Here is a 23,033-nt window from a genome sequence, read left to right as displayed (position 1 = left end):
GGCTGATGTGGAAAAATAGAAAAATTCACAGTAGCATAGCAGGAAGCATGCTTTTGTAGTCAATGCACATTTTAAGAGTTTTACTGTGCACCTAGCTAAATCCTGAGAGAGCTTGATGCAGAGATGCCAACACCAGTTTCGCATAATGGGAAAGTGTTCAATCTCTAAGCATCAACATCCCTCATTGTAACAAGCAAATATTCCCCAAAAAGTAAAAGTTATGCAACGCAAAACAAAAAAACATGAGTCATGATAGCAGAACTCAATAAATCCTTCTCCCAAATAGAATTTTGCAAGATATCTTTCCAAGATAGCTACAATAATTTTTATTTGCATTTATGTTCAAAGCGAGGGATGTCTGCACTAAAAAACTGAACACTTTTCAACTCGCTGTCTATATCAAGCACCTTCAGCTTGTGTGCAAAGTAATGACCATGAGAGACCATAATGCTTCCTCTATTGTACCCAATATGCCCATGCCTTATCCTAAGAGCATACCGACAACTTTTCCCTTTCCTTCACCAGCCTTACTTATTGTATTTAACAGATTGCCAATTAGTAGTCAATTAGGGGCACTTTGGCATTATGGGTCCATGTTGACGATTAACTAGGTTGTGGCTGCCTACACTAATCTAATGTAGGAGCATTACAGCTAACAACGAAAGGGATTTTTATTTCATTCGTCCTGGCTGAATTCAAATCCAGGCCCCAGAGCTGAAAGGACAGTGTAGTATTGCACTGAACTACAATTTCTGCCATCTCCAGTACGTAGAAACAAACATTTGAATTCAGAAAGTTAAAAAAAAGACTCACCAAATGCTTTCTCCTCAAATACTGACGACGTAGCACCAATGGTTTCACCACAAGCATACATGGAATACACAGCAGAGCTACAATCACCAAGAAGGACTGCAGACCTCGCTGTTAACAAAAATAGAAAACCTGATGTATTACTTCAATCTGGTGAAGGCAAACAGTTAAAAACTTGGCAAGTTTTTCAATTAGTGTATATTTGGTGGAGAGGGGGAAAAAGACAAAAGTCAGGAAAGTGTTAAATTTTGTTTCAACCTTTTGGGCAGGCGTATCAATCTGCTGTTGTATGAAGTAGCTCAATGCAGTTTTACACAAGACTGAAAGCTACTGATTTCTTTGGCATATTCCACAAGGAACAGGAGGTTAAAATATCAGAGGCGCAACCCTGGGCCACTTTAAATCACCACCTGGAGACCACTCAGACCATTTGGAAGGGCTCGGGAAGAAGTGGCTCATGAGGAGACCTGAAACGATGGCCGGGGGAGTGGGGAGAAAGAGGGGGGGGAAAAAAAAAAACAGTACCAGATTACGATTGTATGTACCACAGCTGTATTGGCATTGATCCACTGCAAATCCACTTTATAATAACATGAGTTTTCACAGCCTCACCATGTCCAAGGATCACAAAAATGAAAAAAAAAAATGCAAATGTTGGACTGGATTTTGGTAAAGGTTCACCACTAGTAGAACTTTCAAATCTACAGAAGGCTTTATGCAAGAATCCTATAATGAACAATTTGAGAAATTACTAGGAGGAATAAGGCTCCAAAGGAACAAGTCAAATATAGTAATTCTGATTAAACCAAACCTAAACAATGGACTCCCAAAAACTAAAAAAAGGTCTGAACTACTGCAATATCTGAACTACTGTAAAATCGTGCCACCCCGAGTTGCATCAAGTGCTTGAAAATGAGAACAAATAATACAACAGATTTTACAGTATTTACAATGAAATGTGTTGGCACTTTGAGCAGCACAAGAAAGGACATATTGGGTTTCTGACCCTCAGTTATCAATCCAATGGGAAATCATTGAATTTCCCAATGGAAAGGGGGCGAATGTGAGGGAATGGGAGTGTGGATGAGGGAAAAACAAAGCAAAATATGAATGACTGACAACGCAAGGATTAAAATTATGAAACTGGGAGCTTACAAAAGGATGGCATAGTAGCACATCGCATTGTTTCTCATACGGTGTGAGGTAGTGGACACAAGTTTGGTCCTGCAATTTTAAAGAAAACATTCATTGGGTATGGATGGAGGAAAAGAAAGAGAAATATTTAAATTGGAAGGAGGACAGATAAAGGGCTTAGTCACCACGGCTCAATCATGTACTCGTTAGTGACTAAAACCTGGGGGCATCAACTGCCTGCCTTCTCGGCTGCAAAATTATATTTGAAAAAATACTTTAAATGAGGGTGGAGAAACTTAAAATTAATAGTGAGCAGTACCAAAGTAGAGTAATATTTCTGTTTAGACCAAGTGTTCTTCACCTTCATCTATAATCGGCATCTCCAAGCAATTACATACCTGTCCATTATACAGATAATTCATGGTTTTGTCGTTATAGGTGAATAGGAACATATTGATGAAGTGGATGAGAAGACTCGGAGCCTCTTTCGATGTGCTAGCATCATAAGCGCACCACTTGTAGAAAATGAGGATAACAAGGTAGCCAAACAAAGATAACATAAAAACTATTTCAGGGATAAAGCTAAAATAGATGTTCAGTGGCTTTTTAAAATATCTAGGAAGAAAATGAGAAAAACAGACAGCATGAAAATGAGAAATATTCAACAATTTAGGACTTTGCCATTAATTTACAACTGGTTGCAAAATTAGATCAAGTACCCCATAAATTGTTTCTCCCTCCCAATGTACCTAACAATTCATTTAATTGATAACACTGGAAAGTAACCTGAATACACTGGACTGGGAGATAGAGTAGCATGAACAGTTGATGTGTAGGTGACAACAGGAACAAGCCATCCTGTCAGTCTTCAGCAGAGGTAGAGTTGAGCTTCAAGTTGTGGCTTTGGTTGGTCAAATCTGAACTTGACATCAGAGAGCCAAAGTAACAGATTAATATTCTGATATTCTGTTGCAGATGACCCAAATTAACTCTCAAATTTCAGTTGTCACAATACAGCACATATGTAATTTGAGTTATTTTTAAAAAGAATCTGTGCCTCTCCCAGTCCTAAATGAAATTTTGTGAAGAGCCCCAATCCACCACGACCCTCTCTAGAAGCATCAATGTTGTAACTTCTGAAAGTTGCATCAGTAGCAGCTTCAGGCTTGCTATTGTGACTCAAGCTGATACAGCTTCATTTAACTGTCCGATTGTATATTGCTGCAGTGGGCAATCTAGCAGAGGGCCAGATTTCAGTTTCAGGAAATTGGCCCTATACAATGCAAGTATTACTCTCAAACAGAGTCAGTATTTGTACATGCCAATCATCACTATTAAACACAATGTGCTGACCACCTAACATTTAAAATAAGGGGAGGAGCTCCAAGTTTCAGGTGCTTGCTTCAAAAATTCACACCTTAGTCAACAGGTAATAACTACTTCTCCATCCCTTATTTATGAACTCAGTCAGCTAAGGAAAACACTCACATATGATTCAGGAGGCTGAGAGAAACACCAAAGACCATATGGACGACACCCAAAATCACAGACATCTTCATTTTGAAGGAGTTGAGAAACGTGAGTTTGTTTGTAGCAATATTCCATATCTAAGAAAAAAAAGACGATTACAAAGTTCTTTTTGGTTGAGACCATAACATAATACAATGAAATACCGAACAGCCAAAAAATTAGCCAACAGTTTTCCCTGCCCTAGCCTCAAAGTACCATTTATCCAACAAAGCTACTCAATTAATCGATAATCTTCAGAAATTAAACTTTCAAAACAAATATCAGGAAGTATTTCTTGTAAATTATAAATAGTTAGAACTGGTCACCAGGAAGAGTGCCTGGAGCCAGGACCCAGGTCTCGTTTATTTTGAAAGAATGAGATCAACTGGGCAGAGGGCTAAAGGAGCTTCTTCATCTGAACTGATCTTGTGTGATTTTGCTGTATGCACAGAAAATTCATTTCACTCTTAAGATTAAACTTCCCTACTGGCTGATCTAGTGGCCATGTCCATTAAAGATGAACTGCCCATAACTTTGTTACAGGGAAAATATTTTTCATGCCTTGACAGTTTATATTGGAAGCAATGGGCTCCAATAAAATCCAAGGCAGCTGCTTTAAAAAAAAGTATTTGAAATGGCACAGAAACAGCTATGCTTTATTTTCCATCAGTTCTTTTCAACTGATAGATGTTCACCTCTTTTTACTCCTAACCGATTCAATGAACATGGATATATAACCCTGCAGGGTAAGCAAGCAGAACCAGAAATAATTTGCATAGTTTACAATGCCATTGTCCATACACTAACTGGTTACACAACATGAATTCCAAGGTATTTTAAACATTTAAAAAAACACCGTAGTCAACCTTTTGTTCTTTAATACTGTTTGACTAAACATGTTTAAAATACAGGATACTAGCGGGGACTTTTAGATTGACTTTCCCTATTATAATGACTTATTATTATGCTGGTCTCTAGAATTTCTAGTTAAGATATGGGGCAAGACGGCAATTAAAGTGAGACTAAGTTAACAGCGTCATCACTTCTGACATGCTTGATTTTCAGATGTGCTTCCAAGGGTAAACTTTACCCTTCCCACTTAGAAAGATTCTTATTGTGAAGAGTTCAATGAAACAAAATTTCTTTCAATAACACTTAACATCTCAAGGCACTAAAAGCTTCACATAGAAATGATTTTTTTTTTTTAAGTGCAGTCACTGTTGGCAAATGCAACATTTTGCACAATATCCCACAAACAGTAATGAGATGAATGACAATTAATCTACATTTGGTGGTGTTAGTTGAGGGGAAAATACTGTCAGGAGAATTTCTGCTCTTCTCCAAACAATACCCTTGGATCTTTAAATGTCCACCTCAGTTTAATTTCTCATTTGGCGGATAGAACTTCCAGCAAAGCCTCAGTAGTGCACTAAGCTTTTACTCTACATAATGTGCTCATGTCCTAGAGCGTGATTTCAAGCCACAATCTTCTGACTGAGGCAAGATTTTACCAGCCAAGCCAAGCTGAACTATGAACCAATGTCAGCACCACTGAACACTTCAGCAGACAAGAGTGCAGATCACCAAGACAAACATAACAATGTGTTGCCCATTGAGTAATTGGTTTGGTTAATATCAATTATTTAGAATTTTCAACAACAGACAAACATGGTAAGCCTCACAGCTATTCTGTGGTCTTAAATAGGCTTACTGTATTTGATGACCAGTCAATGCCACGTAAAGCATTGCTGAATTCGCTAACAGTTTTCTGATTCAGACTTATCCACCAAGGAAGCAACAGTGTTAAGAACATCCAGACTACCAGGGCTCAGGCATGTTTGCCAAATGCTAGAGTTTGGACACCCCTAATTTATAATACTGTACTATCAACATTCTGCACTTACTCAATAAAGCCCTCCTCCAGTTTAATCTGAGAGATGCACAGGTTTGGTCTGAAGTTTAAAAAATGTATTTTACTGGAACATTTGCTTCCAGGACCTTTATGCTCCAAACTGTGACATTGCAAGGCTGCAAACCGAATTCCGGATCAAGACAATCCTTGCAATTAAAACACAAAGGATGAAAGAGGCAAACTAACTCAATAAAAACACCAAAGTTAAAATTTAGGTAATTTAATTCAAAAGGTAAATAATGTTAAAGATATAACCGAACTACAATTCAGGTGCCTAAATTATTGTTTAAGGATTCTAGCCCTATACTTCTCAAACTAGAAACAGTTAAGAAAAATGCAAGACTGCATTTTATTTTCTACGCATCGTGAAAATTTAAAAGAAAACATAGAATTAACTTACAGGATCTATTCCAAAAGGATATGGCCCATTGAAGACTTTGGGATGAGCAGGATCCAGCTGAAGATTTCGATTGCCTCGAAGGGTATCCTCTCTACAAAGAGAAGATAATTGCGTTACAATTACTAAATCTAAACCAACATCGTTGTTATTTCTGCTTGACCAATGTTAAAGCCAGAGTGTGAAGAATTCCTAAAATGGGTACATCCAGCAAAGAAATAAGAAAAAGACTTGCATTTATATAGCACCTTTCACTACCTCAGGATGTCCTAAAGCACATCAATGAATTACTTGAAGTGTTGTCACTAGGGCTGTCAATTAATCGGAGTTAACTTTTGCAATTATTGCGTTAATTCTTTGGCAATTAATTTTTTTTAAACTCTCATTAATCGTGGAAGTTACGCAGAGGGGATTTTTTTTCTGCAACAGTGCAAGCGCTGGTTTTTGAAGATATTTTAAATATTCCTATACTTCTGATACTTGGGCCATGCACTATCAACCAAGTGAGCAGAATGGTGAGCTGCTCTCGGCTATCAGCCAATATCATTCTGATCCGATCACAGATGTGCAAGAGCAGTCTATTGGTGACTTTTGTTAAAGGCTGTCAAGCAGCTAAAAAAATGCAATTGCGATTTCTTAATCTTAGGTTAATCTCGCTTTTAATTGATACAATTACAGCATCCATCTTTCAAGTTCGATATAGGACACTGGAAAAAGAATCTAATCATGCTATACCTGACCTGTGTGCTCGATGTTGACACTGGATGTTTGAAATATAAAGTTACATTTTCCAGCATGAACATGCTTCACTTTATAACAAAAAATTCATACAAGTCATTTAAAAAAAAATCAACATTTTGGTAATCTTGATGTTATTTCTGCACTTACGTCCAGTTTCCCATTGGATGAAACATCGCTCTAACACTCCACGATGAACCAAACATGTTGAGAGTCTTCGCAAAGCAGTCATTGTATATAAGTCCCGTGTACACAGAGAAAATGCCCATGAGTAAAATAATGTAGCGGCCACTGAAGACAGTGCTGAAAATCTATAGATTAAAGGTTAATTAGAAAGTAGAAAAAGCAGCTGAAACTGCATAATTGCAACAATGTTTGCATCCAATCCATGACATTGAACATCTTACCATTAGGTTTAAAAACTCAATGGATTGGATTAACCTATTGTTAGAAATAAAATCCTAAAAATAAAATCTTATCCATTCTCAACATAATGGGGGTTTCTTGGCTTCTTCATTTAGCTCAAATACAAGATCGATAATCCTGCCCAACATTTCTAAATAATGTAAATGCTCACCAACAAGTTTAGAAATTTACATTCCTTTCTGGGGCTAAAATGGAATTGCTTTACATGCCGGTCATATCCAGCCTCAGGGTTCTCTCCCAACAAAACAATTTTGTCAGAGATGGTGGACCCACCAGCAGCACCATGCTAGTGTATTCCTATCAGTTTTGCTCCACTTCACTCAGACAGTGCTGTGATCTTCAAATGACAACTTTTATACCCAATTAGAGTCCAAGCCTCTGCTACAGATTTAAAAATTGGAGACAAGCCAACAAGATAGATAAAGGGAGGAGATATAAAATCAGCAGCAGAAGCCAGGGCTGAAGATGGGAGGCAGAATAGACATTTAAATATCACAGTGCTGGAGAAGCAGAACAGCAGCTGAGTTGGTTGCACAACTTCATTTATGTAGCGCCTTTAATGTAGTAAAACATCCCAGGGTGCTTCACAGGAGCGATTATCATGCAAAATTTGATACTGAGCCACATAAGGTGGTATTAGGACAGATGACCAAACGCTTGGTCAAAGAGGCCGGTTTTAAGGAGGGTCTTAAAGGAGGAGAGAGGGTTATAGGGGCGGAGAGGTCTAGGGAGGGAATTCCAGAGCTTAGGCAGCTGACTGCATGGCCGCCAATGGTGGGGTTATGAAAATCGGGGATGCGCAAGAGGCTAGAATTGGAGGCGCGCAGAGATCTCAGAGGGTCGTAGGCCTGGGGGAGGTTACAGAGATAGGGAGGGACGAAGCCATGGAGGGATTTGAAAACAAGGATGAGAATTTTAAGAGCGTGTCATTGCTGGACGGGGAGCCAATTTAGGTCAGCGAGCACAGGGGTGATGGGTGAGCGGGACTTGGTGCGAGTTAGGATACGGGCAGCAGAGTTTTGGATGAACTCAAGTTTACAGAGGGTGCAAGGTGGGAGGCCAGCCAGAAGAGCATTGGAATAGTCGAGTCTAGACGTAACAAAAGGCACTGGTTGAAATAAGATAGAACAGTGAAAAAAAATTATTTGTGGATACCAGCCAACATGAAGGTCAGAATTTTGGTGGACTGACAGTCATGAATTTCCTTGGATTTTTTGGGTGGAATGTATGGGGGTGGGGGGAGGAAAACGAGAAAGTCATCTTGTACGTGGGTTATCTTATACACAAGTATATTTTGTACTCAATCCAGCTTGTCAAGCTTTAGCTGAACAACTGTTATGTGGGTGCATTTGGATTGCATAATCATTTGAGGTCCTCTTTAGCTCCATGTCAGGTTCAATAGACTTGTTCACATTATGCGCTACATTTTGACAATACCCAGAGACACATCTCAAACTGATGTCAAAACAAAATAGTTCCATTGGTCATGAATTGAGCACAATGAATCTGACTTCCCTACATCTCTCCAATGAGTCAGCTTCTGGATGAACAATGGCGACATAAAGCAGTCATGCAAATAGGATTTAAAACAAAACTGCTTTAAGAAAAAAAAATTGCTTTAAGAGTTATTTATTTTGCAGTCATTAAGCACCTTCTTTCAATGCCTTCTTTAAGAAAGGAGGCAGAACAAAATATGTCAGCAATTATCCAGATATCTAAAATATAAATCAAAATGTATCCTTAAAAGAACATAAGAACACAAGAAATAGGAGCAGAAGTAGGCCAATCGGCCCCTCGAGCCTGCTCCGCCATTTAATAAGATCATGGCTGATCTGATCCTAACCTCAAATCTAAAGAACACAAGAAGTAGGAGCAGGACCCGGCCACTCGGCCCCTGGGCCTGCTCCACCACCCACAGGGCCTTGACCGATCCGAACTCAGCTTAGTGTCCAATTTCCTGCCCGCTCCCCGTAGCCCCTAATTCCCCTTACTTCTAGGAAACTGTCTATTTCTGTTTTAAATTTATTTAATGTAGCTTCCACAGTTTCCTGGGGCAGCAAATTCCACAGACCTACTACCCTCTGAGTGAAGAAGTTTCTCCTCATCTCAGTTTATAGATCTGTTTATAGCTTGGACCAACAGATGAAAACATAGCTCAAAACACTTACAAGGAACATCCAACATCAGAAATTACTATCACACTTTCCAGGCCACAAAAATCACACATATGCCCTTCTAAAAAGTTGCAGATCTGGAATTGGCCACCATTAATATAAAAGATACCTCATTTTCACTTTTCTGGGACAGTATGCGGCTCTCTCTCAATACCATCCACACAGCAAATGCAGTCAGCAGGATCCCATGGCCAAAATCCCCAAACATTACAGCGAAGAGGAAAGGGAAGGTTATAATTGTATATGGAGCTGTGGAAGAAGAAATACAGCCATTAGAATCAATTAGCAGGCTTTTCTAAAAAATAATTCAATAAGGCAAGTTTTAGGAAAAACAGATGATTTGATATGAAACAATGTCTGCTCAATGTAGTTTCTTACCAGGATTAATTTCCCTGTAAGTTCCAATTCCATATGCATCCACGATGTTTTGAAAGCCATAAGTAAATTTGTTGGTCTTGTTGTAAGTTGGTGGAGTCTGACTGGTTTGCATCCTGTTCAAGATGGATGGGACTGTGGATCCACTACGTTCCTGAACAAAATAAACTTCAGAAATAAGTAATTTTGAAGGATTTTTCAAAATGTATTTACACTAACTGAAGCTAACAGGGGAAAAAGGTGTGGAGGTTGTGGCTCTCTTAGTGCCACTAATTAATGCCACTACAAACATTCAGAAGTTAAGTAAAAGTCTGAACATAAATAAGACAGTTATTTAAAATGGAAAGCCCAACAAGTCACTTCCTGCCTGTTAAGCACCGAATGTATTCCAGCTTCTGAGTATAATCAGGGTAAAAATTTCTGAACTTCCTTAATCTTTTGACATGTCTTTATGGCACCATAGATTTGTTCCTCAAGAGGGGAGGGAAGAGAGGAGTAGGGATTAGAAGCTGCAGTGGGAAAAGGAACAAAAAAAAACCCATTCTATTTTCCAACATAGCACTACCAACATTAGTCTTCAAAACAGTAGACATCTCTTGATACGGTCAGATCTTTGTTTTCTTCACCACTTCTTGTAAACACACCACTGCCCTGTTGCAATAAATACTACTTCCTACCTGCGGCAATTTCCTCAACACTGAGTTCTAGCCCTGTACAATACTTGACAATAAGCAATGAACATATGAAGTATTTTCCTCCCATTAGCTAACAGAGCACTAACTTTATCAATCAGGAATGAAAAATTCCCAAATACAAAGTGAAATTTGCTGGGCTAAGTATTTCAAAATGTGTTATTACCAAAATGCATAAACATGCCTGAGTTATCACAGTCCATTCACCTCTGGGACATGGGCTCAAATCTAGTTAAAACAAAAAGCAAGAAACTGCAGATGCTATAATTGTGAAACAAAAACTGGAAACATTCAACAAGTCAGAACTGATGAAGGGTTCACAACCAAAATGTCAACTTGTTTGTTGTCAGCATTTTCAAATCTAGCTAGACTGCCAAGATAAAGATCTCCTCTTTCTTTGCTGATCATAAAAATCAAAATGGTGAATTTGGGGGAGCATCAACATAGTTTCTAGTGGGTGCCAGCCCAGTATGCAAAATTATCAATTTCACTCAAAACCCACATGGACTGCTAATGTGAAAAGTGAAAAATTCATGCCAGTGCAGTAGGGGTTGCACTTCTGAGATAGGGATTAAGGCATGTTGCTGCAGCATTGTGGAGGCGCTTACTTTGGATCTGGCTGAACTATATGTAACTTGGGAGTGATCAGAGAAAAACTGAAACCAAGCCAAAGAAGGACACATTAGGATAGGTGACCAAGAGCTTCAAAACGAGGTAGATTTTAAGGAGAGTCTTAAAAAGGAGGAGAGGTGAAGAGGTTTAGAGAAGGAAATCCAGAGCTCAGACACTGGACAGTTGAAGGAACTCAGCTAAGCCAATCAAAAATACTGCAGATGATAGAAATCTGAAATAAAAGCAGAAAATGCTGGAAATACTCAGGCAGGCAGCATCTGTGGAGAACGAAAAAGAGTTAACGTTTCAGGTCGATGCCCTTTCGTCAGAACTGAAAGAAGTAAAGATTTAACAGTTTTTGAGCAAGTGCAGAACCAGGGAAAGGGGAGGGGGAGGAAAGAACATAAGGAAAGGTCTGTGATGGGGTGGAGGGCAGGAGTGATTACATGACTTTGCAAGGCAAAGGTAATGGGACAAGAAACAAAAGATGAGTCTGGAGGAGCTGTGAATGGCAACAGCAGAACCATTACCAGCACCTGCTGTCTGAAAAAGTGGGAGCAGTGGTATGGTCTGAAGTTATTGAAATCACTGTTGAGTCCTGAAGGTTGTAAAGTGCCCCATCAAAAGATGAAGTGCTGTTCAAGCTTCCGTTGAGTTTCAGTGGAACAGTGCAGGAGGCAGAGAGGAGAGGGTGTGGGATAAAGAATTAAAATGGCAAGCATCCGGAAGCTCAGGGTCACGCTTGTGGACTGAACGGAGGTGTTCAGCAGAGCGATCACCCAATCTGCGTTTTGGTCCCTCCAACGTAGAGAAGGCCACATCGTGAGCAGCGATATTCTGAATTGAAAGTAGTACAAGCAAATCGCTGTTTCACCTGGAAGGAGTGTTTGGGGCCCTAGATGCTGGGAAGGGAGGAGGTGAAAGAACAGATGTTGCATCTCCTGCACTTGCACAGGAAGGTGCCGTCGGAAGGGGAGCAGGTGCTGGGGGTGAAGAATGCACCAGGGTGTCACTAAGCCAATGGTGGGGGTTGAGGAGAGCAGGAGAGAAAGAGAAACCAGAAGCACTTGAAAAATGCAAAAATTCACCCAGAAATATATACGTCTTTGAAGATAGTTGTTCTAATTGTTAGTCATAACATTTTAAATGGCTAACAAAATGTTCCAGTAAGAACAAAGTCTGAAGTGAGAAAAGGCCAAATCAAGCTCATTCCTTTCAGAATCTATGAGTGTTTTATCATGGATTTTAATCATTTAGATTAAGCCTGTCAACTGCCACACAGACCTAATGCAAAACAAATTTCTGAATTTAGAAGCTCACTTGTATTAGCATTAATGGTCACTTACCGTACCCCTCCGGAGGGCAAACTGAATTGAATCTAAGTCAGTAACTGGACACCAGACTTCAGCGATGAGACACTTCTGTGTGACATCGATGTTACAGAGATTAAGGGTGTGATAGATGGCCTTCATTTTCCGTACTTTAATAAACCATACACGAATATTTTTTGCAGCTGCCTGAAGAACCCTCTGACGATGATCTTCAGTCTGATTTAAGACCTGGAGAGGAAAAAGAAATTATTGAACAGTTTTACATTTACAGAACTAGTGCATTGCACTAAAATAATAGGCCTGGATTTGCCCCACACAATGAGTTGCAGAACTCAGCTACGCCAATGGGGTGGGGGAGGGGGGTGAAGAGGAGGAGGGCAGGGGAGGAAGAGAAACCCGAAGCACCTGAAAATGAAATGAAACTGAGCAGTGACATTTCACTTATCTCTAACAAAAAAAAGTCTAAGCTGGTTTCAAAGAGTAAAGTGACAAAGAGTAAAGTATTCTTTGAAAGAATGAAAGGTGTACAATGGCTCTTGGAAAACAGGATCTTTTACCAGGTAATTAAGTACAGAAATCTTGCCTTCTAACTAGGTAAAATATCACATTCACAAATACTGACTACCATATTTATTGCTGATCATAATCTGACTGACTTACACTCAAAAACACAGAAATTCCCCTGCAGTCCTCAAAGTTTTTCTAAAATTTCCATGTGGTTGATACATAGGAACAAGAGTAGGCCATTCAGCCCCTCAAGCCTGTTCCACCATTCAAGGAGATCATGGCTGATCTATATTCTAACTCTATCCATGCGTCTTGGCTAGCAAAAATCTAAATCTCAGATTTAAAATTATTAATTGAGCTAGCATTGAGCTGGGAAGGAGTTGCATACTTCTACCACTCTGTGAGAAGAGTTTCCTAACTGCTCTCGAACGGCCTGGCTTCGATTTTAAGGTTCCTAACAGAACTAAGGAAGGCACTCACAAAATATGCATGTCTGAAGAAACCCACTGGCTGATGAGAGGAAGTTCTTTATGAAGTTTAGATTTTAAGCAAACATGCTATATTTAAATGGCTGAGCTGCAAGGTGACATGATAGTAACATACAGATCTAGAGTTTTCAAACAACCTTTTCCATTGAAAAACAACCCAATACCTATTAAAATGGAGGGTGGAGGGGGAAAGGGGGAAATCACCTGTGAAGTACATTGGTTAAACTTTTATCATACACAAGTCGACAGATTAATTGTTGGTGTGTACCAAAACATACAAATGCCTCGCCAGTGGGCTGAATCGTGGGAGCGGCAGCAGAAAAAAAAAAGTGGGATTTAAATATTACACCTTTTGTCAAATATTCTGCACCTGCACAACAATACAGAAAGTGGCAGACATTACAATAGAAAAATGCTAATACACCATTTATAAACCTACTAAGGATATTCTGCATTAAAAGGCAAACCAGAGAATTTTTGCACTGATGTCTTGAAATGCCTCAAACTATGCAGAAAATAGTGCAAAACAGTGCTGAGGCATGAAAGCAGTGGTAAATGAATACCATACCATTTGAAGATCATCAATTCGTGTGTTAACACCAGCTAACATTTCTTTTCGTTCCTGAGGAGTTTCTGGGCAAGGATAGAGGGAGGCTCGGAACCTGCAAGAGCAAAGTTCTTATTAGCAGAAGTGCTGACAATAAATTAAAGTAACCGATTTTACTTAGTGGTTCCTGCTACTACGTAAATGACCAGTTTTATGGCCTCATTTAGAAAAACAGGGGGACTGGTCATTGATGTCACTACCGTTACTGCTACTACTACAACAACAACAGTATAACCAAAGACTGCTCAACAGCTGCACCCCAGGCTATCAAGTAATCCTCTACCTGAATAATACTATGCCAGCTATGTGAAAATGTATGACTATGTACTGTAACAAAGAACAGTTCCAATTAAAAAAAATAGAAAGGAGAATTTTTAAAATTATTATTCATTCATGGGATGTGGGCGTCGCTGGCGAGGCTGGCATTTATTGCCCATCCCTAATTGCCCTTGAGAAGGCAGTGGTAGTAACCCCAAAAAAACCCAGCATTTATCTGTGCGCTGAAAGCAGCTTGACAGTGGTTTTACAGCGGTTTTACAGCATATAGTCATACATTTTCACATAGATGGCATAGTATTATTCAGGTTACAGCGCACAGGTAAATGCAGGGTTTTTTTTGGGCAGCTTGACAGTGGTTTAACAAAGTTTTCTGGAAAGGTTTGGCAACAGATAAACAATTCCACTGTTTTCCTTGCATTTTGTTCTAAACCATTAATGAAACTGCATAAGCGCAAAAGTACGTATACTTTAAGTCAAATCACAAATGTTTCTTTACCTGACTCAATGTATTTGTACAACTAGGTTAAAGGCAATCATGAATTTAAACTTGAAATTATTTTACAACATTTTCCAGTGTTGCCTTCTTGCACTAAACCAGAGTGAGCAGATTGTACAGCCAAACTTTCAATGAGTCACAAAAACATAAAAAACTATGCCAAGCTATAGCTCACACTTTAAACTGAAATTCCCAAATCACTTTTACTTCCAAGGTTGGCCAAACTAAGTAAAAAAAGACATTTGCTGAAGTCTAATATTTACACATATACCATCCAATTTACCAATTATATTTTTTTTCTTCAACAAGCCAAGATTATCTCAGGGTTGATGGATCTACATGTCCAGATTATAGGTGTATTACCTTGTAGTACTCACTGAACTCAAGAAATAAGGTAAATTCACAAAGTATTACTTTGAGATCTAAGATGTGATGGCATTCCTCACAGTACTTAGAAGTCAACACCTATTAAGTCACTGTCACATCAAAGTAAATATTGCATATTCTACTGCATATGTTTTCACTTTAAGCACAACTTCATCACCTGAAAAGTGCATTGTGTTGCACCTAATGCCAACACAGCTCAATCAAAAAGTGTTTTGAAAACCCAAGGAGTTTGCCTGGCTATATACTGTTAATGAACTTGGTCAATTTTTTTAGAACTCATTAAATTGGGAAGCTTTATTATACAGCTTAAAATGTTAAATGTATTGGATTTTGTGCATCCGTTAGACTGAATTCAAAATGGCACCAAGACTGCAATGTAATAAAAAAATAGCAAAACAATATACAGCAGATCTGTCAGCGTATGAAGAGAGAAAAGACGGGTTAATTTTGAGTTGAGACCTTAATCAGTCAAAAGGCCTCAATCCAAAATGTTCACTTCTCTTTCCTTTCTCCCATTGCCGATGGACCTTCTGTGTATTTCCAGCATTTTCTGGCTTGATTTGACTTCCAGAGTTTTTTTTCTTTTTATTTCTAAAATAAACCACATATTTGGGAACTACAAATTCACTTTTAAACTTTGAAAGTAATTAAATAAAACATTTAAATCTCAAATCTGGCAACTTCTTAGACAATTACTCATAAAATCTCCAAAATTAATAGATTAAAAGTTTCAGGCAGCAACTTCAATATACCATGACTAATGGTCTGTCGAGCCAACAGGAATTAACTTGATACTAAACATAATCAAAAAATATTAATCTCACCCTTCACAAATTTTCTTCACTCGATTTTTCAGCTGGTCACCTTGAAAGAAAATGATGAAGACAGACTTGTCCACCTGACCTCCCTAAAAAATGAGAGCACATTGGTCTGAAATAACTGCTTTTCCAGGATTGCAAAAAAAAACAAAATCATGGCAAACTCTTAGCATGGCTTCAAAATTATGTCGAAACAAAGTAATTGAGCCCTCTCTGGTGGAGGGATAAACAATGGATAAATGGCATAATCTGTCCCCTTCAGACATTAAGGCAGTTACTACTTACATCAGTAGCTGGTATCTTCTATTTTTTCAATTACTTGTAGGTGATGCTGGCAAGGTCACATTTATTGCCCATCCCTAGTTGCTCAAAATTGAAATGTGGCTAGCAACACAAACTCCACCTGAACTACTGGACATGAAAGCCAATTCATTTTATACCATGAACTGCATTGTTTCAGTAAACTACATTCACTCCTTATGTGTGTGTACACCCATTTGTCACTACGAGCAAGTCTATTGCTTGTAGTATCCAAAACCAAAACATAGCACCAAATATCATGCTTATTAGTAACATTTTTATTCACTATTGCAGGCTCTCTGGCTCCATCTTGACCAACCTTTCTCCTCGTATTCACCAGTTTTTTTAAGACAGAGAACATCCAAACATAATTCCACCACTTCTGAATTATGGTATGTCTTCTGTGATGTCACTATGTATCCCTCCATTGTCACTTAACTCATCTTTTACAACACAAAAACCTTCTCATACCCAAAATATAAAACAGCCAAGTGCTGGGCATCCAGTGTCTGAAGATCCATGCATTATTTGGTGGAGTCAATGTCATATGCAAAGGTCTATATATAAACAGGGGATAAGTAGATCAAACTTAAAATCTGAATAGAAAGGATTACAGATTCCACAATCTGATAGCCTGTACAAATTTATCACTCATCTGCCTTTTCACCAAGAGCAATCCTGGGTATGTTCTGGAGAAGAGCTGCCCCCTTTTTACTACTGTCACTTATAAACTGCTTGTTATGAATACTGCACTTGTGCATACTCTCCCAGACAACATACAGCAGGAGATCCCAACATAATTCAATATTCTCAGGATGGACAGGTGCCAACCTTACTTGGAACCAAAAGTTGCCATGATAGTTATTCTAGGGTTGCATTAATACTACCAACATTCTGTAGATCTGGCACTGGAGCTACAACTCCTGAAAATATAGTTTTACACTGGCTCATCCACTAAAGACTGAAATCAAGTCAGTTAAGATTCTAAGTTAATACTATAAACCAGTGTTGCTACATTATTAAGCCTCGGGAGAAGCAGGGCTATTCATTATGGAATAAGTGGTTTTCACCTAAGTTAATAATTTAATATCAAAATTCCACCCACAACACTTACAGCTACAGGGTCCTCCAAAGGATTTTCAATTTCAGCTTGTCGTAGAAAGACATTCCCTCTGCACACTCTCCACAGCATCCGCTCAAAGGTAGGCATCCTCTCTCGGTTTATCACTCCGGCCACAAAGCTGTACATAAGAGTACATGCGTGGTCAGAAAGCTGCATACATACGTCGGCAAAATACAGTACAGGATGATCTATCAAAGATTGTAAAACATATCAAACAGGCCAATGTTCTGTAATATTAGGTACAAATTCCAGAAAAATCAAAACTACTACTTCTATCTGCATCCTTTTAAAAATCACAATAGTCTCAGGATAAGGGGTTGGCCATTTAGGACTGAGATGTGGAGAAATTTCTTCACTCAAATGGTTGTGAATCTTTGAGCATCCACAGCCCTCTGGGGTACAGAATTCCAGTCATTGAGTATATTCAAGGCTAAGATCAATAGATTTTTGGACTCTAAGGGAATCAAGGAATATGGGGATCAGGCAGGAAAGGGGAGTTGAAATCGAAGATCAGCCATGATCTGATTCAATGGGAGAGTAGACTTGAGGGGCCGTATGGCCTACTCCTGCTCCTATTTCTTATGTTATTACAATTATATACTTCAATTTATCCAATTGATACCATTAGCATTGTTCAATTTGTTTTTATTTTGAATAATTCTGATAAAATTTGCTGTATAGATTGAGGAAGTACTTAACAACTGAAAACAAAAAAAAGGCATGTGGATTTTAAAAATCTCAACTGCTGTACACAACTAATTTTTTTTTACACTGGGTTTTACTTTTTATTAAAAAAACTGCCACCTCCTTCATAAAAACCACAAGTTATACACGCACAAATGGACACGCACCCACTCCCCCCCCCCCCCCCCCACCCACACTAAACCCAGTGGACAAAAACTACTTTCAGGCCTCTGCTGGTCGATAGATTAGAAAAATGCAGGATACTTCCCCGATTCAAAGTCTTGCAAGCAACTCTTAAGATTAATAACTCACTGGGGTGAGAAATGGGCACAAACCCCACACAATAATAGTACATATAAAAGACTAACACATAAATCACAGGCAAAACTAGAATGGTTAAAAAGAGTGTACTTTTAAATTGAATATCTGCAGGGTATTTATTTCTCCCCCCCACCCAGAGTTTCTTCCTGAAATATCCTCCCTTAGCCTCTGCACTGAGCCATTGCCCACGCTGAATGATTTCCATCACATTCTCAGCCACCCTTGCGCTCTCTCTCCTCTGAATTAATCCACCTGTACGTTTCCCTCCATTTAAACTCTGGTACCCACATTCGTTACCACCCCACTGACTTCAACTTCCATGGCCCCTCTACTCCTGTGGTCCCAATCACTGACTAGACAACCTTCAAGTACCTGCTTGTATCCCTCACTACCCACATCTAACTCCAATTCATTCTGCATCTGCCCCAAGAAAAAAAACTCTACCCAAGTTGCTTACAACTGCACTTTCAAACTCCCAACTGCTTAGCCTTTGGCCCTCATTCACAATAGCTTTGCAGTTGCCCTCATTCCCAATAGCTCTGAACTTGCCGATTTTCTCAACTACTCATTCACCTTTGATGCCACTGTCCCCAGCAAAGCCTTCATTGTCTCCTCTCCTGGGTGTTCCACATCACTCCCTCAAGAACAAGCAGCATAAACTTGACTATCAACTGGCTTACCCATCCATCGCCAAATCTGGCTAGACCACATCAAGCTTTACTGAGCCTCACTCACCTTTGCCAAAACTGTCGACTACTCTAGGATCATGCTGCAATACAAAGATAAGCTTTAGCTTCTTTTCTTCATTACCAACCATCTCCTTAAAGCACTCAACAAAAGACAGCTTGCAATTATCTAGCACCTTTAACTTAGAAAGTGTCCCAAGTCTCAGAGGCATAATCAAAAAAATGGACACGGAGCCATTAAAGATATTAGCAGGGGTGTTGGTCAAAGAGGTGGTTTTTAAAAGAGGTTCATAAAGGAGGAAGTTCTTGAGGGCTGGGTGGCTGAAGGCACAGCTGCCAAAGATCAAGGTGATGGGATGAGGCCAAAGTTAGAGGAATGGAAAGTTCTGGGAGGTTGTAGGACTGGAGGAGGTTACAGAGATAGGGAGGGGGCTACAGAGATAGGGAGGGGGTAAGGCCATGAAGGGATTTAAACACAAGGATGAGCATTTTGAAGTTGAGGTATTAGGGGACTGGGAGCCAATGTAAGTCAGCGAGGACAGGGGCAATCGGAGAGTGGGACAGGATATGGGCAGAGTTTTGGATAGCTGAAATTTACAAGGTTGGAGAATAAGAGGATAGGAGGCCAGCCAAGAGAGCAATAGAATAGGCCTTGTATCTGCCACCTTCCATAAATTTCAGCTCTTCCGAAACTGCTGCTCGTATCATAGCCCACATGCCCATCATCCCTGTCCCCGCTGACCTAAAACTCTCATGTTTACATCCCTCCATGGTTCACCCTTCCTATTTCTGTAACCTCCTTCAGCACTACAACCCTCCCCCCACAACTCTTCATGCCTCTGACTCTGGCCACTTGAGTCCCTCCACCATCAACCCACCATTGGCAACCGTGACTTCAGCCACCTAGGCCCCATGCTCTGGAATTCCCACCCTGAATCCCTCTGCCTCTTCACCTCCTTAAAACTAATCTCTTTGGCCAAACTTTGGGTCACCCCTCCGAACATCTCCATCTTTGGCTCAGCATCTGTTATTTCTCTTATGCCTGTGTGAGGCAGCTTGGGACGTTTTCAACGTTTAAGGCGCTATATAAATGCAAGTTGTGGCTGTTGCAAATATTAGGTTTAAAAATACCCAAGTTCCAGTTAATAAAAGCAAACTGGTCATTAAAAAAAAATTTATGAAGAAAAGTTCATTTGCAAAAACACAATGTGCAAGCCCAGAGAAAATAAATTTAAACTAAAAGAGAGGGGAAAAAGCTAAACAGGCCAGCTCTTTTAATCATTCAAGCGTCAGCTGCGATATACAAGATCATCCGGACCTCAACTAATTAGCCTGAAACTGATGCACCCATCCATCAACCTAAGTAATGTCACATTATAAAGTTGAATGAGTGAAATAGATGGTTATAATTCACTTTTCTTAAGTTGAACAATTTTGGCACAGGAATTGTACTTCAGCCTTCACGGGAATGAAGTCCCAGTTAGAATTACAGAATAACATTTCATTAACAAGTGAAGTTACCCAAGTCTCAGGGGGGCAGTTCGTCCCAGTTCACTTGGCTCCAACAGGGAAGACGATTCCTCCAGTAGGTCTGGATCAGACATCTGCTGATGATGCAATTCAGCCTGAATTCACAAATCAATTAACACACTATGAAACCAGTTAGTGGCATGCAGGGGAACCAGGAGAAAAGGAGAAACAAAACTTGTGAAGAAAAAAGTGACAAAAAAAAAATGAAAAAACACATCGAACAGTGAAAATGTGAACTTTGAAAATAGAGATGCAAGCAAAGATGTACAGGAAAACAAAAGTAGAAATGAGAGTAGCTTCATTCAAGCAGGCTGTTAGATATTTCTGAAGGACTCAGCTGAGAATATCAGAAAAATCAATATGCAGTTGCTGAGATGTACATGCCAATGATAGACAGTCACAGAAGTGGAAATTCATTTTTTTTTTAAATCAATAGGATACTGACATAGTATCATCTGTTACTTAGCCAATTTCTTTTTTGCTGCATTAAGTGGAAGTTGTTGTTTTGATCAATACTAGCACCTGCTACAGATATTGGTATAGAGAGAAAGCTGCTGTCTGTTAATGGGAAACTGAGGTGAAGAGGGAACAGATTTATTGCAAAAGTTGCACCTTTTACTTGCAATTTTCATTCGCCTGCTCTAGTAGTAGATATAGTTGAAGCAACAGGTAGTACCTTAAGGAATGCCCTACAATCTTATTTCTATGAAAACCTAGAGATCAAACACAACATTCAAACAGATACTAATCCACAAAGGTCTATTATTAACAATAAATTTAAAATTCCACTTCAAAAAGTTATGTTACCTTACCAATACGTTTTATAAGAGTCCAGCTTCTCTGTAACCTACCGCAGCTAAAACACATATGACAAATGTATCAATTGACTCTGCAACTGTTAAAAGTGGGTGGGAACATGTAGCTACGAATTCAACTGACCAGCTCCGACAGGATAAGCATCCTTAAAAGTTTGCAAGAATTCCAAATACATACATCTTGTGCTCATGAAAGTACTCCATCAGGCCAGGTATATCATGATCAAATGCAGTAGCAAGCTCCTTCTACTCTGCTCTAATAATATGGCTCAACTCCTACCTGCGTTATTGTAGATGTTCTAATTTGCCATACTAACCATGCCTGTGGCTTTTAATTAGGCCAAGTTACTGCTAAATAATACAGAATTGTAAATGTGTGCCCAATGGCAACTGAATGGAGATGGCCCAAGAGACTGGTTGTAAAGTCTTGTGTATATCTTGTACCCATTTTAAGCATTCTAAATACAAGTGAGTTACTTATAAAACATGCTTAAAAATGGATTTGTAATGAAGTCAAAAACACTATGCGCTAGATTTGAGAACATATTTAACTGCGATGAAGTCCATCTTCAAAAGCCTCAGTCATTCGTCAAGATTTCTATTTCTTGGATCAGAGAAAAAGGTGCAACTTACATCATTTCTGATACTTCGCTACAACTTGATGTAATCACTGTCAAAGCACAATTGAATAATTAGAAAGGTCGGTCAGAGTTAGATTTTAAAATCCTGAAACAGAGTGAGGATAATTTACTGATATTTAATATCTACTTTGACATAAGGGAAATGTTCTTTGGGTTAATATCTGTTGAAGTTTCCTAAATGAGGGGGATGTACAGTTTAAAAAAAACAGCAATGTCACCGGGAAAATTCTTCAGCAAGGCGAGCAAAGTGTAACTGCAATCAATCATATTAACAAGTTATGTCAAGCATTTTCTGATAATCCAAAATGTCAACAATTTTTCAGTTATTTATGGCAGATGTAAAACATGACAAAATGGCAAAACCATAAAATTGCAAATTGTGAAACTGATTTCCAATGATTTTTTTTTAAAAATATGGTCATGGAAATAGCATGAAAATGTTTTGTTTGGATTTTCCCCCTCCCAAATCTTCTGGCCTGCACCTTTAGTCCATTGAAGGCTGCAATTCTGCTTTTAGATGGGTATTTTTGTTAAGGGGTCGGTTAAGTGTTTCTTTTCCTAAATTTCCACCACTGCAAACCGTCACACGCATGAGTGAAAAATTCACACACAAAGAGGACAAGATTTATTTTGGAAAAAAAATTTAGAAGTTGGCTGCCACTCCATATTTGTTAACAGTAAATGTAACTGATTTTTAAAGGTTTTTTAAATAAACAGATCAGTGTTAAAAAATACTTACCAACAATAATTAGAAAGATCATCAGGTAATATATTTTTGTGTATTGTATATGAGCTCCTTATCTCAGCCAGGCTATTTTGCTGGGTGGGCAAGGTGGGTGGCAAGCAAAGGAATTTTCCCACAGTGGGACATTCATGTATCTCCAGGCAAGCAGAACACTGATTAAAGAAAAAAATCCTCTGCTCAGCTCTCCCAGTGGCCATGGTGCAGGCACTGTCCATGAGCATGGGTGAAGAAAATCCAAAGGAGAAAGAAGAAATACAAACCAACCATTCAACTAAATATGGAGGCAACATTCCTCCCATAAGCTGCGGACATATTGCTAATTCTAGACCAATGATCACTTAAATTTTATTTATGATGCACATTCTATTCATTCAGTACACGAGATTAGCACATATTGCTTTTTGAATTGTAGTTACTGAAGTCAGTCATTACTTAATCACTCTGGCATTTTAGCATAGTAGATTTAAAAACATTTTTTAAATAACTGTCGGTTAGC

General features: G+C 39.0%; 1 protein-coding gene across 7 annotated transcripts in view; it reads right to left on the bottom strand.

Moving 5' to 3' along the window:
* LOC137299906 (V-type proton ATPase 116 kDa subunit a 1) overlaps positions 1-23,033 on the bottom strand; it is a 73,418-nt gene that overhangs the window by 30,021 nt on the left and 20,364 nt on the right. For 6 of the 7 annotated variants that reach the window (XM_067968897.1, XM_067968895.1, XM_067968898.1 and 3 more), the window contains exons 6-17: positions 20,328-20,431; positions 17,107-17,233; positions 15,699-15,781; positions 13,674-13,767; positions 12,126-12,338; positions 9,479-9,629; positions 9,210-9,349; positions 6,651-6,811; positions 5,766-5,856; positions 3,433-3,551; positions 2,343-2,559; positions 814-921 (exon numbers count right to left, since the gene is read on the bottom strand). In XM_067968897.1, coding sequence (XP_067824998.1) covers positions 814-921; positions 2,343-2,559; positions 3,433-3,551; positions 5,766-5,856; positions 6,651-6,811; positions 9,210-9,349; positions 9,479-9,629; positions 12,126-12,338; positions 13,674-13,767; positions 15,699-15,781; positions 17,107-17,233; positions 20,328-20,431 — 1,608 coding nt within the window. The remainder of the gene's footprint in view (positions 1-813; positions 922-2,342; positions 2,560-3,432; positions 3,552-5,765; positions 5,857-6,650; positions 6,812-9,209; positions 9,350-9,478; positions 9,630-12,125; positions 12,339-13,673; positions 13,768-15,698; positions 15,782-17,106; positions 17,234-20,327; positions 20,432-23,033) is intronic. The other variant, XM_067968902.1, reaches the window with a different exon arrangement.

The sequence above is a fragment of the Heptranchias perlo genome, chromosome 30, assembly GCF_035084215.1.
Source record: "Heptranchias perlo isolate sHepPer1 chromosome 30, sHepPer1.hap1, whole genome shotgun sequence".
NCBI classification, from domain to species: Eukaryota; Metazoa; Chordata; class Chondrichthyes; order Hexanchiformes; family Hexanchidae; genus Heptranchias; species Heptranchias perlo.
Note: the sequence above shows the minus strand (reverse complement) of the source record. Positions and strands in the feature narration are given on the sequence as shown.